The sequence below is a fragment of the Amblyomma maculatum genome, chromosome 11, assembly GCF_055883805.1.
Source record: "Amblyomma maculatum isolate TAMU_Amacu chromosome 11, ASM5588380v1, whole genome shotgun sequence".
Lineage (NCBI taxonomy): Eukaryota > Metazoa > Arthropoda > Arachnida > Ixodida > Ixodidae > Amblyomma > Amblyomma maculatum.
In genome coordinates, this window is record NC_139354.1 from 113995566 (window position 1) to 114011308 (window position 15743).

At 48.9% G+C, this 15743-nt stretch overlaps 1 protein-coding gene across 1 annotated transcript in view; it reads left to right on the forward strand.

Annotated features, from left to right (window-relative positions):
• The window catches only part of LOC146174713 (bestrophin-4-like), a 53600-nt gene extending 38078 nt beyond the window's left edge, over nt 1-15522 (forward strand). Inside the window, exons 12-15 of the mRNA XM_084585443.1 lie at nt 9217-9353; nt 11775-11873; nt 14104-14164; nt 15163-15522. Coding sequence (XP_084441569.1) covers nt 9217-9353; nt 11775-11873; nt 14104-14164; nt 15163-15431 — 566 coding nt within the window. The 3' untranslated portion in view covers nt 15432-15522. The remainder of the gene's footprint in view (nt 1-9216; nt 9354-11774; nt 11874-14103; nt 14165-15162) is intronic.
• The last annotated feature ends 221 nt before the right edge of the window (nt 15523-15743 follow it).

Here is a 15743-nt window from a genome sequence, read left to right on the forward strand (position 1 = left end):
GGTCGCCAGCCTGCGATGATGCATTCGCGACACTGCGCAATGTTCTGACGTCACCACCAATCCTTCGCCATTACGACCCTACTGCACCTACAGAACTTCACACCGATGCCAGTGGTGTCGGCCTCGGCGCCGTCCTCGCCCAGCGCAAGCCTGGCTTCTCCGAATACGTTGTCGCCTACGCAAGCCGTGCTCTCACCAAAGCCGAGTCCAACTACTCCGTTACCGAAAAGGAGTGCTTAGCAGTCGTGTGGGCTGTAACGAAGTTCCGCCCTTACTTATACGGCCACTCCTTCGCGGTAGTTACAGATCATCACGCTCTCTGCTGGCTCGCGTCTCTCAAGGATCCGTCTGGCCGTCTCGGGCGCTGGGCTCTCAGGCTTCAGGAATACGACATCCGTGTAGTGTACCGCTCTGGCCGCAAGCACTCTGACGCCGACGCTCTTTCTCGGTCACCGGTGCACTCGCCTAACTCATCGTCCCCTCCTCAAGCATTCTTGTCAGCACTCACCATTGAGGATATGCCTTTCGAGCAACGACAAGATCCTTGGGTTTCTAACCTGCTAGATATCCTTGGCGCTACTTCCGCGGCTACGCATCCTCGGGCACTCCGCCGACAGTCCTCGCATTTCGCCATTCGGGATGGCCTTCTCTACCGCAGGAACTACAACTCAGACGGCAGAACGTGGCTTCTTGTCATTCCGCGCCACCTCCGCTCCGAGGTTTGTGCCCACCTTTACACTGACCCGCAAAGCGCTCATGCCGGCCTCCTCAAAACCTATGATCGAATTCGTCAGAGGTACTACTGGTGAGGAATGAACAATTTCGTACGTCGCTACATTCGCTCTTGTACCGCCTGTACGTCAACAACGCAAGATTTCTCGCCACCCTGCTGGCCCTCTCCAGCCTTTACCGTGTCCAGCTCGCCCGTTTGATCGCGTGGGAATTGACCTTTATGGTCCGCTACCATACAGTGCCGCTGGTAATCGATGGGTCATCGTCACCGTCGACCACCTGACCCGTTACGCCGAGACTGCTGCACTTCCCGCGGCGACAGCCCGATAGGTAGCCCATTTTCTTCTGCACCACTTCATTCTTCGACACGGCGCCCCTCGCGAGCTACTGAGTGATAGAGGTCGTGTCTTTCTTTCCGAAGTAGTCCAAGAGCTCCTGTCGTATATATATATATATATATATATATATATATATATATATATATATTGTAGGGGGTGTGTTTATTCGGTGAACCCAGATGATTCCAGCCGCTCAGGGGAGACTCGCAGCGAAGCGTCAGGCGTGGCGAAAGAGCAAAGCAGCGAACAACTTCTTCGTCCTTGAGAGCGGCAGCACGCGACGCATGTCAGTGGTTATATCGATGAAGATTACCACACTACAGTTTCCCCCCGGGTAGAGAAGGAGCCATCCTGGCGACTCATGGTGCCGAAAGGACAGACGGATCGTAGTAGGGCTTGATTCGGTCCACATGAACTATTTCGCGTCCACGGCGACGCAAGTCCGCAGATGGCGTAACGGGCTCAACTACGTAGTTCACAGGAGATGTTTTTTGAAGGACTCGGTATGGACCGTGATACCGATCCAGAAGCTTCTTTGACAGGCCGGCGGTTGTGGCAGGAACCCAGAGCCACACCAGGGAGTTGGGCGGATATGAAGGCGCCTCACCAGTGTCACGATGGTGTTTTTGTTGCCACTGATTTTCCTTTGTAAGCGAACGAGCGAGCTGACGGCATTCTTCTGCGTACTGGGCGGCGTCCGAGAGTGGCGTCGATTCAGAAACATCAGGGCGGTAGGGAAAAAGCGCGTCCATTGTGCAGGTTGGCTCGCGCCCGTAAAGAAGAAAAAAGGGAGAGAATCCAGTGGTGGTCTGTATCGCAGTGTTGTACGCGTAGGTTACGAAGGGAAGAACGTGGTACCAGTTGGAATGAGCGTCGTTGACGTACATGGCCAGCATGTCACTGAGAATACGGTTGAAGCGTTCTGTCAGGCCATTCGTCTGAGGGTGGTAAGAAGTAGCGGTGCGATGAATGATGCGACATTCTTTCAGTAGGGCCTCGAGAGCGTCGCACAAGAAAACGCGTCCGCGGTCACTGAGCAGTTCCTTCGGAGTCCCGTGGCGAAGAATCAAGTTGTTGAGAATGAACAAAGCAACGTCTCTTGCAGAGGCAGAGGGTAACGGTGATGTTTCAGTGTAGCGAGTCAGATGGTCTACTGCCACAATAATCCACCGGTTTCCAGCAGGAGTAGTCGGAAGAGGGCCATAGAGATCTATGCCAACGCGGTCAAATGGACGAGCAGGGCAGGGTAAAGGCTGCAACGAAACAGAGGACTTCTGAGGAGTTTTTCGGCGTTGACAAGATTCGCAAGCGCGCACGAAATGTCTTACGAAGCGGTACATTCCACGCCAGTAAAATCGCAGACGTAGGCGCGTGTAGGTTTTCAATACGCCACCGTGAGCACACTGTGGGTCACCATGGTACGCAGCACAAATGTCGGCACGGAGATGACGCGGGATGACTAGAAGCCACTTCCGTCCATCAAGCAAATAATTGCGGCGATAGAGAAGACCGTCACGAATGGAGAAGTGGTGGGCTTGGCGGACGAGCGCTTTGGATGAATGACCGGGAGTAGGACTTGAGAGAAAATCCAAAAGTGCATTGATCCAGGGGTCATTCCGCTGCTCGGTAGCCATGTCGATAGTTGTAAGAGTCGACAAATCGTAGGCACAGACGTGGTCAGACGAATTATCTCTAGGCAATGGCGAGCGGGAAAGAGCATCCGCGTCCGTATGCTTCAGGCCTGATCGATAAATTACATGAATGTCAAACTCCTGGAGACGAAGAGCCCAGCGAGCAAGGCGCCCGGACGGGTCTTTCAGAGAGGCAAGCCAGCACAAAGCGTGGTGATCGGTCACAACGTAAAACGGTCGACCATACACGTAAGGACGAAATTTTCCGATAGCCCAAATAATGGCCAAACATTCCCTTTCTGTGACTGAATAATTAGATTCTGCCTTTGTCAATGTTCGGCTGGCGTATGCCACAACATACTCGCTGTAACCAGGCTTACGTTGGGTAAGGACGGCACCAAGCCCAATACCGCTGGCATCAGTGTGGATCTCCGTAGGCGCAGCCGGATCAAAGTGGCGTAGAATGGGCGGCGAAACCAAAAGGCGGCGTAAAGTGTCGAAGGCCTTATCGCAGGCTGGAGTCCAGGCGGAAAGGTCGGAGCTGCCGGCAAGGAGCTGGGTCAGGGGAGCGATGATAGAGGCGAAGTTCAAAATGAAACGTCGAAAGTAGGAGCAGAGGCCGATAAAGCTCCGAAGCTGCTTCAGGGAGGTTGGCTTCGGGAACTCTGCAACTGCGCGAAGTTTGGTGGGGTCGGGAAGAATGCCGTCCTTAGAAACTACGTGGCCTAAAATTGTGAGTTTTCGAGCGGCAAAGTGGCACTTCTTCAAATTCAGCTGAAGCCCAGCGCCGGCGAGACACGTGAGGACATCCTTTAGGCGGAGAAGGTGAGAAGAAAAGTCGGCAGAAAAAACTACGATGTCGTCCAGATAGCAAAGACAGGTCTGCCACTTGAGTCCACGAAGAACAGTGTCCATCAGGCGCTCGAAAGTAGCCGGGGCATTGCAGAGGCCAAAGGGCATAACGTTGAACTCGTATAATCCATCCGGTGTTATAAAGGCAGTTTTCGAGCGGTCATTATCAGCCATCGGTACCTGCCAGTAGCCGGAGCGCAAATCCAAAGGGGAGAAATACTCGGCTCCCTGTAAACAGTCCAAGGCGTCGTCGATTCGCGGCAAAGGATAGACATCTTTGCGCGTGATTTTGTTAAGCTTACGGTAATCGACGCAAAACCGGATCGAACCATCTTTCTTGGTGACCAAAACAACCGGAGAAGCCCATGGACTGTTAGATGGCTGTATGACGCCCCGGCGAAGCATGTCGTCCACGTTGTCAGCAATGACTTGGCGCTCAGAGGCCGACACGCGATAAGGACGCTGTCGTAAAGGTGCGTTTGTACCAGTGTCGATTGCGTGCGTAACGACAGACGTGCGACCCAGAGCAGTGTGAGGAAGGTCGAAGGCAGAAGTGAAGTTCTGTAGAAGAGCAGCGAGTTGATCGCGTTGTGCGGGTGGGAGATCTGCGTCAATAGCTTGTTGAAGAACATCGGGTGGTGTCGAAGCGGTCGCTGTATCGCAAGAGCTGAGCACATTAACGTCTAATGAAGTAGGCGTTGCAGGAAGAGTATTTACAAGCGCGAGATCAAGTTCTTCAATACGACCGAGACACTCGCCGCGTAGCAGGACGGACGGGCACGAAAATGGATTTGAGACGTACATTGCACTAAGGCCATCTTCGAACTTGAGGACAGCAAATGGAAGCAGGAGGCAGGGATGGCGTGAAGCGGCGTCGGAAGGTGTGAAGAAGACAGTCGAACTAATAACGCTTTCACAGGAGAGTGGAACGAGGGCAGCAGAAAATGGAGGAATGTCTGTGTCACTGGCGACGAGGAGTTTTGCAGGCCGGGTAGGGACGTCACACAAGACGGTATCACAAAGAGGTAAAAAGGAAACTTCCGCGCGGGCGCAGTCAATAACGGCATGATGAGTGGAAAGGAAATCGTAGCCCAGGATGATGTCGTGTGAGCAGCGAGACAGTACAATAAATTCAATGGTGTATAAGACGTCTTCGATGAGAACACGGGCCGTGCACGCCGCTGAAGGATGAATGCGCTGTGATGAGGCGGTGCGAAGCGAAAAGTCGGAAAGTGCGGTGGTCACCTTACGAAGACGATGGCAAAGAGCTTCACTGATGACTGATACGGCAGCGCCCGTGTCGACTAGAGCGAGTACTGCGACGCCGTCGACAAACACTTGAATTACGTTAGTGGGAGAACACCGAGGACTTGAAGAGTTCGAACCAAGCGCAGTTCTTGCCCCGGGAACTGCGACTGTTAGTTTCCCTCAACGGTGCCGGTAGAACGTCGGAGTGGGGACGGGGAACGGCGACGAGGGGAAGGTGATCGGCGAGTTGTGTACGTTTGATTGTCACGAGATACAAATTCGGAACTGGGCGGATTTCTCGGCGAGGGCTGGTCTGTATTGTAGGAGTAGTTCCATAGTTCAGGTCGAGAAGGTGGAAGGCGTTGTCGGCAAAGGCGTGCGACATGGCCCGGCAGCCCGCAAGAGTAGCAGATTGGCCGGTTGTCCGCGGTACGCCAAGGGTTCGTAGGGCGTTGGCGTACCCTTGGAATAGGGACATGGAATGCAGACCCAGGCAAAGGTGAAGGAAGGTTGGAAGGAGCGGCCTGGTAGGAAAGAGATGCTGATGGCATGAGCGGCCTGGCCGCAACTTGGGCGTAAGTCAGTGGTGCCGTTACTTGCGCCGGCACGGGGCTGGGCGGCGGCACAGGGCTGGGCGGGAGCATGGAGCTGGGCGGAAGGACGTCAGCGATGTGATCTTGAACGGCACGCCGTATGGTAGGGGCCAAAGACGGAGCCATGTCAGGAACAAGGCGGCCACTATCCTGTAACTGAGGGACCAGCGATAGCTGGCGGGCGACCTCTTCTCGAACGAAGGCTTTGATTTGCTGAAGTAAAGGGCTGTCCTCTGATGGGGTAGAACCGCCCAGCGCAAGTGTAGAGATGGCGTCGTCTCTAACACCGGACCGCCGGGTAGAAGCGCGCTTCTTACGAAGCACGTCGTAGCTCTGGCAAAGCTTGATCACGTCACTCACCGTGGCAGGATTTTTTACCCAGAGCATTTGGCACGCGTCGTCAGAGATGCCTTTCATGATGTTCTCGATCTTATCCGCTTCAGTCATTAGCGGATCGACACGCTTGCATAGGTCCACGATGTCCTCTATATAACTAGTGAACGACTCATCGACTTGCTGAGTGCGCTCACGCAAGCGTTGTTCTGCCCGGAGCTTGCGAACAGCAGGGCGGCCGAACACTTCTGCAAAATTCTTTTTAAATACAGACCAAGATGGCAGGTCTGCCTCATGGTTGCGAAACCAGAGGTTCGCCACGTCAGTCAGATAAAAGATTACATTGCTTAGCTTGATAGCGTCGTCCCATCTGTTGTAGCTACTGACGCGCTCATATGCCGCCAACCAATCGTCGACGTCCTGGTCGGCTGTGCCACTGAAGAAGCACGGATCACGCTGCCGTAGAGCTCCAGAACACAGCACTGTGGTTGGGAGGGGCGACGATGTCGTGGCAGTGTCGTCCGGCATGCTGGAAGCAGAGGGTAACGTGCGGCTTCTTAGTTCCAGGGTGGACGGGAACGTACCCAGCAGCACCTGCACCAATTGTAGGGGGTGTGTTTATTCGGTGAACCCAGATGATTCCAGCCGCTCAGGGGAGACTCGCAGCGAAGCGTCAGGCGTGGCGAAAGAGCAAAGCAGCGAACAACTTCTTCGTCCTTGAGAGCGGCAGCACGCGACGCATGTCAGTGGTTATATCGATGAAGATTACCACACTACAATATATATATATATATATATATATATATATATATATATATATATATATATATATATATATATATATATATATATATATATATACTTTCAGCCAAGGGCTAAAATAAATATTTGACAAGCTAAGAGCACCAGTTACATACGGCTGCCAGCCGTCTTGCGCACCACAGGCATTTGTTTTGTTTCGGAACAAAATTTATCAGTTATTTACGTCAGTTTTATTTGTATCTTATTTACAATACTATTAATCTTATTCAAGCCTAAGGTAGGAGTGGTTTGGTTTCATCAAAGTACACATATAGTAGTAAACTAAAAAAATGCACATGAAATACAATCATGTCCCCCCCCCCCAAAAAAAAAAAAAAAAAGAAAAGAAAAACAATTTATGAACATTATACCTACAATTGGTACCGATTTACAGAACAGAGAGGAAAATTCATGGCTCTTTGCGCCTCCAGTACTGCTGGACAATTTATGCCATTCTCGCGCTGTTTGGACAAAAAGGATTATTTCATGCAGTCTTTCGAAAATCTTTGTTCTTCCACATGCTTTGTATTCTTACTGCGCGTTGTTTGGGAAATGGACTACTTTATGCACTGTTACTTGTCAATCATGACTAAATTATTTATGCTTTCACCTTAACTGAAGGTAGGTAAATTCGCTTTATCATGCAGCGGAGAAACTGAAATCTATTCTCGATAAACAGAAAAAATAAATCGGAATGGACGTCTTTGTACTAGCTATAAATCTGATATTAAATTCTGAACGTGAGGATGCCAGAGTTCGCAGGCGTACGCAAAAATTAAGCACACCAACATCTTGTAAGCGATTAGCTTTGTCTCAGTCGAAGAAAATGTAATTTTAATTTTATGTATCCTAGCTTTTTATTGGCGTTGCTGATCACGCTTAAAATGCGCGATTTCCAGCTCAAGGTTGAAGAAATAATTATCCTAAATACTTGTACTCTGTTACTCGGTTAAGTATACTACCTTGCAGCGTGTAGTTAAGAGATCAATGGCTGGCGTTTGTGTGATATTGTCATGAAGACAGATTTCTCGGTATTTATCGACATTTGCCATCTGTCACAGCAGTCTTTATTCTTGTACAACTATTTGGTAAGCCTCAACTGATCTTCACTGGATCTAACAGCGGAGTATAAGATGCAATAATCTGCGAATAACTTTAGTTTTATTCCCGGTTCTGTAACAAGATCATTTATGTCACTCAAGTAGAGTAACAGACCACGAATGGAACCCTTTGGCACTCCAGACTTATGTGATATGCTTGACTTATTTCTTTATTTTCTCCACTACGGCTCCTCTCTCTCTTTCCACTTTCACTCTCACCCTCATTCCTTCCCTCACGGCGCGGTTCAGGTGTCCACAGAAACAAGCGTGACAGATACTGCGCCTTTCCCTTCCTGTGAACCAGTTCTCCCTCTTCGATGGCGTTCCCGGCACACTTCACTGCCTGCATGCTTAAGCCCCGACGTCACTGCAACGCCGGAATTTGACTATACAATACAAATTAATGGCAAACCGATTACTAAGCACTGGTAGACCGATGGCTACAAACGTAAAGCCCTATTCATAAGACGGACCATCGGACCGCCGAAGACTGCGGATCAGGCGGCACGTCACGTTCCGCTTCCGCTCTGTTAGTTCCGCGCCTACAGTCCGCAATTGCTAAGTCACCACGGCGAAAGACCATGCTGATGACTAATTCTGGTTTTGTCTCCTGGAAGGCAAATGTCAAAGGAGTGGTATCAGTCCGAGTAAACTTGGACGTGGGCCAGCCGTGCACCTTGAACAGCGGAAGAAGAAGGACGGCACGTGGCGTGGACCAACGGTCCGGCGTGTTAATAGGTTTTAATGTGGGCTGCAGGCGCTCTTTTGCGCCAGCCACAAATCGTTTCGATAGTTGGGTTACAAATCAAATGCGTGATTATGCAGTGATTTACTCATGCTTCAGCTTGACCTAGTGTTTTCTTCTACCGTTCATTCATACACCGCGCGTTCAACCACCATATCTTCCCTGATTATAATTGGTTTGGTTGGTATGATGATAAATGAAAACGCTATTTAAATAGAACCTGGTGGCCGGGCACTCTATTCCGGGAGTCCGTTGAATTTTGTAGCCGCTCTTGACCTTAAAGTCAGCTGGGGCATAACGTGTGGGTCCGAGCTGGGCAGCATTTCCTCCCACCGCTCAATCGTCGGGCCTTTTATCCTTTATACAGCGGTGTTGTACTTTTCCCTGCTTCCACCACCGAGGGCACGTTTTGTGCATGCCTCTATTACCAAAGCAACCACGCGTCGTAATGACCAGTGCCATTAAGTTTCCACTCGTGCACGCCCTAACTGGTAATGCAGGTGCTACTGTTGCAGGTTCTAGGTGCAAAATATGGTTTGGTTTGTCGGCTTTAACGTCTCAAAGTGACGGCCAAGGGGAGTGTCGTATCAGAAGGCCTCGGATAATTTCATGTGAAGTTCTTTATTAGCGTCACTGGCTTCGCACTGTACACAAGTGCCTTGCTTTTCGCCTCCGCCGAAGAGCTGTCATTGCGGCCGGGATCGTATCAGTGTCTCTCGACTCAGTAATCGAGCGCTCTAATAACTGCCACATCATGGCGTGGGGTATTGCTAAAACGAGCGCCTGAACATGGTCAAGGCTCAGAGAGGGACACAAACATGACTTCCTATCCACTTTTTGCAGGGGCCGACACCGTGCGCAGTGACGAAGACGCGCGGCGCGAGGAAGCGCCGTCGACACCAGCTGCCGCCACCTCTGTAAACAGCCGTGCCTCCACAGCACCTGCATCGCCACGCTCATTGTCGGCTGACGACGACCAGGTAGGGAGGAACCCAGAGAGGTTTTATTTTCCATTTCATACATGGTCTCCACATTGCTGTAGAGAAGGGAGCAAAGTGGTAATACAACGCCTTGATGCTGCTTCCTTCTACCACTTCAACTAATATACAAGTGCATTTAGGAACGCTGCTATAATCTTTCATAGTATGATTCTTACTGACTCTCACAGGTGTAGAGAAATTTGTTTGAGAAATTTATTACTACTCTCACAGGTGTAGAGAAAGTTGTTTGATAAATTTATCACTAGGACTGAAGGGCAAAATGACGAGGACTCAGGGCTTATCCTTCTCCACAATATTCGCGTACAAATTATATTTTACTTTTAAGGGACGAACACTACTCTGCAGGAAGACGGTGGAATTTTATTATTCGACTCTGCAAACCCTTCAGTTTACATGTTATAGCAGGCTAGCACAGCACCTATGACGGTTCAACGTTTTTTACAATCGCTTGCTTTGTGCGAATATTCGCACCAGTTGTGAAAATAAAACTAATATTGGATGCTGGCTTGGTTTGCATCTATCCCTATTCGATTCTATTTGCAGCTAGAGTTTCACCATTCGATTCGGTAGCGCATAACTATTCTTTTCCTGTTAGAACAAAAAAAGGTACTTTTCCCACACCCCTATATATATCGGCCCAAACTTTAGAGGACTTTGCCAAGTTGGAATACATTTGTGACAAGAGAGTGTTGCACAGTATACAGTATACAGTACAGTACACATTACTGAATAGCGTTATACTGATAACGGATCTTCATGGCTATAAACAAGTAGAGAGGTTCCACAAGGTTGTGTTGTTCACTGGTATCTATTTTTTTTAAGTCAGTATTAAGGCTAATACTTTCTACATACCTAATGAATTCATCTTTATGAAGAGAAAGCTGCACATTTATAACGGCGGATAACGAAAGAAAATTCAACTGAAGAACATGCAGATGTTTAAAAAAAATCTCTCGACAAGGTTTGACATCAACAAGCTTTTTGCGAACATTATGTAAAACCATCATCCTAGTATTTGCGTTAGGAAGCACGATTAACAATGATAGATAATATTTTGTTTAATTATGTAATATTTTGAAGTGTCGAGACAAAGTTTCCTTGCTAGAATGCTTGGCTCTCTTGTTTTACGGTACGAAAACACATGTCTTGAAATCCTGAAAGTTCCAAACAAGTTCCACTTCTGCGCAAGCTCTGCAGCTTATTGCCCTTAGCGCACTACTAATTTTATGTCACGCTTTTATAGACCACCAGTACCCATAGTCTTGGTCTAGCTTTTTCTGCTTCTATTCATCAAGTGGGCTCGAAACGCGGCATTTCACCCATGTTGCGCCATTACATGTGTGCTGTAGAATACTGCTCCCGGTCAAATCGCTGAATCCTTGCGGCTCAAATTTCGAGCAGAAATGGTCTTCATTATTATTTTACACGAAATTTGTTTAAGTTACTTGCTTGATTCGTTCAGAAGCCAGATGCTTGAATCATCATCTGGGGCGGCGGCGAAGAAAAACAAGCCACTGTCCCAGCGCTTGCACCTGTGGCTCCATTTTGTTTAGTTTGCAGCAATACTACCACAGGCATTCGGCGAAGGAAGGAAGGCAGGCGAAGTTGTTTTGCAGCATGTTTGAAGAGCTTTATCAACTGATTTATGAATATCAGTCTGTATTTCGCCGAAGGTGCACTAAAGTTGAAGTTTTTTTGTACATCACAAAAAACCTTCTCGAGCTCAGAATGAAACGAAGTGGCACCACCGGTGCCATCGCGGGAACAGTGTCTTGTTTAGCCTGGCCGGCGTAGCTGATGATGTGGACATCCGCTATTCTGATCGAATCCGGCAAGTATCCCAAAATAATTCGGCATAAAAAAATACTGACGACCAAACACTATTTATGTGCAAAATTTGTGCCGCAAGCATTCGTTAGGCGGGAGAAGCATTCTGTGGCTCGCATGTAATTGCACAAAGCGCTGTAGAAAGCCTCTGGTAGGAGCGAAAAAGGCGCGTGTGAGCACAGCGTCTGGAAAAACTGTCGGCTCGCCCATATTGCTTCTATTGCAGTTTTGGCAGATAAAGTTGCATCCAAATATAGTGTAGCACTAATTTTCAGGCAGCACCTGCAAAAAGAACATTGTTGAGCACTACGCATTAAGTAAAGGTTGAAGTGCACGCCTTTCCCGCTTCTGTGGCCCTTCCTTCTTTTTCCAACACAGTAATACCGCATTTTCTCGCAGTTGTCTTTATTGTGACGTCAAAGCTGAGATGTAGAAGATAAAGAAAGCCGAAGGTAAACAGAGCTACTATGAGACCGAGCCGCCTTCCTTTTCCTCCTTGGCTCAGCGGTGCTCAATCAGAAGGCATTTCCGGTTGCATGCTTACTTTCAACACTGCGCATCTCTTGTCTTCAGAGAGAAGAGGACATCTTCAAGCTTTCGGACCTCTTCTTGGCTGGATCTCAGGCCCAGTCACCGCGCGCCAGCACCACCCCGGGCGGCACTGACCTCGAGGTAAGCATGCTGATGAACGCAGTTACTCGTCTTTCTGTGCCGAGGTCTTCAACATCAGTAAACCCTGGAGGTCCGCTAGGCAAGGAAAATGCATTAAAATTTGTTTTTTTTTCCACAAAGTTCATTTTCTTGTTAACAAAGTCATTGGATTTCTGGCTGTATAGAGCTTAAAGGGTTTTTAGATGGCAGGTAGAAAATTATTGCACGACTTGATGGTTGGTTAGTAGGTTTATGTCTTAACACTTTCACAGCAAGATATTGCTTGGGTTCTCGAAAAATGCTTTCCTACACGTGAATTAAGCCTAAACCAGCTAATGTGCCTAAAAAAAAGACTCAAATTAAGATAGCCAGTGTGTGTCGAAATTTATGGTCCGACTCACAGATGTACAAAAAACTTAGTAGAGCTATCCTGAACGGCTTAGTGCAATAATAGAGAAATTTAGCGTACCGGAGATTTACTAGCGTAGACGTATACCGATTAATCGAACACCTCCTACGCACTCACATTGGGAGAGATGGAAAGAGGTGCGGCCACTGCTCGCGCGTAGGAGGCGTCCGGTAAATCGGCATACGTCTAAGCTAGTACGTCTCTAGCACGTTAAAAGCCTCTAATGAGAGAGCACTCACTTGGGTTAGCAGGCGAGTGCTCTGGAATGGCAGCCCTGTTTTGGCGTTTTCCAGGCGCCTGCCCGTTTGCCGTCTGACAGGCCCATTTTAGCCTCTCTGTGCTCTTAATTGTGCATATTCAGCTTTCTTTGGTGTCTTCAGTTCGATCACGTTCACGGAACGCTTCAAGGAACACATGAGCGCCGTCTTCACTGCACCACCGCACCTTTACTATCCTTGTACAGAAGCCATGACAAATTGGTTGCTAAAAACCGGCGGACCGATCGCTGCAACAGGGTGAACAATTTGGTCCCTTGTGTGGACTGTCGTGCTGGCTAACACAGCGTGCTTGCTTGTGCGGTTGTGTGACATCGGGCAACAGAGTAGAAATCTGGGTCAGTTGGTATATGTTCTTGAAAATGTGAACTAGTCAATCACATCAACTAGACTAACAACTGTGCTTTATTGAAAAGAGACAGTCTCTAAGGAAGGGAAAATAGCTGGAAATGCAGAGTTCAACTCTCAAAAGCACAAAGAACCAAGTTTTGGAGATAAGCTCATCCACTTGCTCCGGTGCGAAAGGAAATTTTCGTCCGCCCAAAACAGGCGGAAATTGGGCTGATGCAATCATCCCCTCGCTTACTAATGAGATACGCATCGAATCATTAGCCTAGTCGTGTGGGCTCGCCTGTTCTCTGTCCTTCAATTGATTGGTTTATTTTACGTCTTGCAAAATATGATTGCGCGGTTTTACTGCCCTCATTGTTGAAACACCGTGCTAGCCTCTCCATTGCATTGCCTCCGCGTCTAGAAAGCTGCATGCATTTCGTAGTGCCGCTTACCGCGTGATCTGATTTAAGAGTTACTCTCTGCTCTCCACAACGTGCAATCCGAGGGAGCTTCGGGTCGTACGGCAATCACCATGGCAACCGCAATCTTAGGTCTTTCCCCTGCCTCTCCCACTACCCCGCCTTCGGGTTTGCTCCGTCCACCGTGCTCCGCGAAGGTGTAATGACGACGACATTACTTTGCTGCCTGTGCATTCCCTAATTGGTGACGCAAAAAGCGAGACTATTGCTGCAGATATTTCCGTAAAGCATAACAAAATATGACTTTTACGTGAACAGTTTGAGTAGGGACGCGATCCCGTGGCCGACTTACGGAAGCGATATATTCAACAGAACAGTGCCACTTGTGGCACCGAGCACGCCTTACTGCACGCTAATCAAGCACTACTTCGCACCGTCGAACCCGACCAAGAATATTGTGCTACTCCCGATCTTGAGGATGCCCTTGTCAAAACTTAGCATAGCAACAGTCGACCTATGTCCAACTCATGTATAGCCTTATAACCCTGTCCAACCAAGGTAGCCAGAGTGTAAATCGTCCAATTTGGTGGAAATGACTTTTACCTCCTGGTGGGCGTTTAACTGACACGCTTTCGTACCAACTTACCTGTTTAATGAGGGCTATATCAAAGTGCGGGTCACCTCAGTACGGAGGAGAGGCCACCCCTTCCGCGTCTCGCAACTCGCTCGGGGGCTCTTCGGCGGTTGAGCGCGCACGCTAAGCCATGGATGCACTTTGTTGAAGAACGATGTAAACTGAAAAGTATGCCTCGCAGGTGCTGGACCTGGCGCGCTCTTCGTCGACTGAGCCTCCCACTGTGTTGTACATGGACGACGGTGAGTTCTTTCGTGGGGCCGAGACGCCAACCTTTTACCAAAAGTGTCAGTTTCTTCTCACAGCTCGGCGACAGTTGTTGCTGCTCTCTGAGCAGTGCTGCTGGATGAACAAGCAGCACTGTACAAATCACCCATGTTATTGCGGCGGGCTTTAAGGACAGTCGAGGCTCTTAATATGGCTAGTTGATTGCTAGATTCTGACATAATGGCTATCGCACAAGGAAGACGCACACAGAAGGCAGAAGGTCAGGACACACGCTAGACCAGTAGGTTTTTAAGTACGACGTTTGGTCAATTCCAAGTCGACAAGCACTGTAGCCTACGTTATTCCAGCCAGCCAAGGAGAAACGCTGTCTGCGCCTTATAGCGCAAAGAACTACAGCCCACAAAAGAAACGAGAAGCGATGGGAAAAATAAAATTAAACTTCTCGTTAAAAGCACAAAACTTGTCAGGTAAAATCAGTAAAAGTTGGTAGCGCTAAAAACAATTCACCCCTGATAAGCAGTGTACGAGGCGAGACGCGTGCTTCACATGGAATCTTGTCAGGAAACATACATGCGCCTCTACAGTTGTTTTCCAACTAAACGCATGATGTGGCAGCCGCAATTGATGCGTGCTGCCCTCTTGAGCTATGCTCAGATTCCTACATATATTGTGGTTACTTGCTGCCTATCATGTCGCGCTCTTTAATTTGTCCTGTTTCACCTGCGGTGCTTTCTTTCTGACTCTCCGCATTGCACTTCTAGCTGCGGGGAATGAGTGTCATTGCTTTCTGAGCTTCAGTGGTAGCAATACTGTCACTGAAGAAATGTTCGAACAGACTGCAGATGTGCCTTAGTTTTCGTCGATAAGGTGAAGCTGAGGTGAAATGCTGACTGTTATTCAGCCCTGTCAAATGTGTGACGAGTCATATTCTAATTTTACCTTGTCATACATAAAGAGGACGCTCTGTGCAAATGAACACATTTATGGCGAGTGAGTTGCTTTTTACCCGCAGGGTCGTCGGCGGACGAAGCTCCGGAGCAGAGTGACTTCGAAGAAGACGTGTGTATTCGCAGCCCAGACAACTCCAGCGCTCAGTCGAAGGCGGTGCCTATCCGGTCAGCTCCTGCACACGCCGGGCACCTCGCGCGGTCTAAGGCACCCAATTGCTTCAGCGAAGCGCCCGAGATGAGGAGTGGGCACCAACTCACGGACCACGCCCTACGATATTCGGCAGCGGACGACAAGAATCGGCGACAGCGGGAGCAAGGCACTCGTGTTTAGTGACGGCTCCCTTTATTGCGGGTGCATGTTTGCTCTTTTTCTGCTGCGTGGGAACAGCGTTAGGTAGGGATATTTTTGAAATAAAGCTAATTTAATCCATACTGTGCTGCCTCGCGAACTCTAAAGCAACAACCTTGTATTTATTGTGATTTGTTTTACTCCATGTGGCTGCCATGTCAAACAAAACGCCCTGATATTTTTTTCAGAACCAAAAGCTGGCTCTGTTTTGGTTGTGAGCACGGCGTAAAATGTGCAATGAACGCCACCCTGATGCGCTGCGCAGCGTTATTAAAGCTGTTCTCCCTCAAAGGG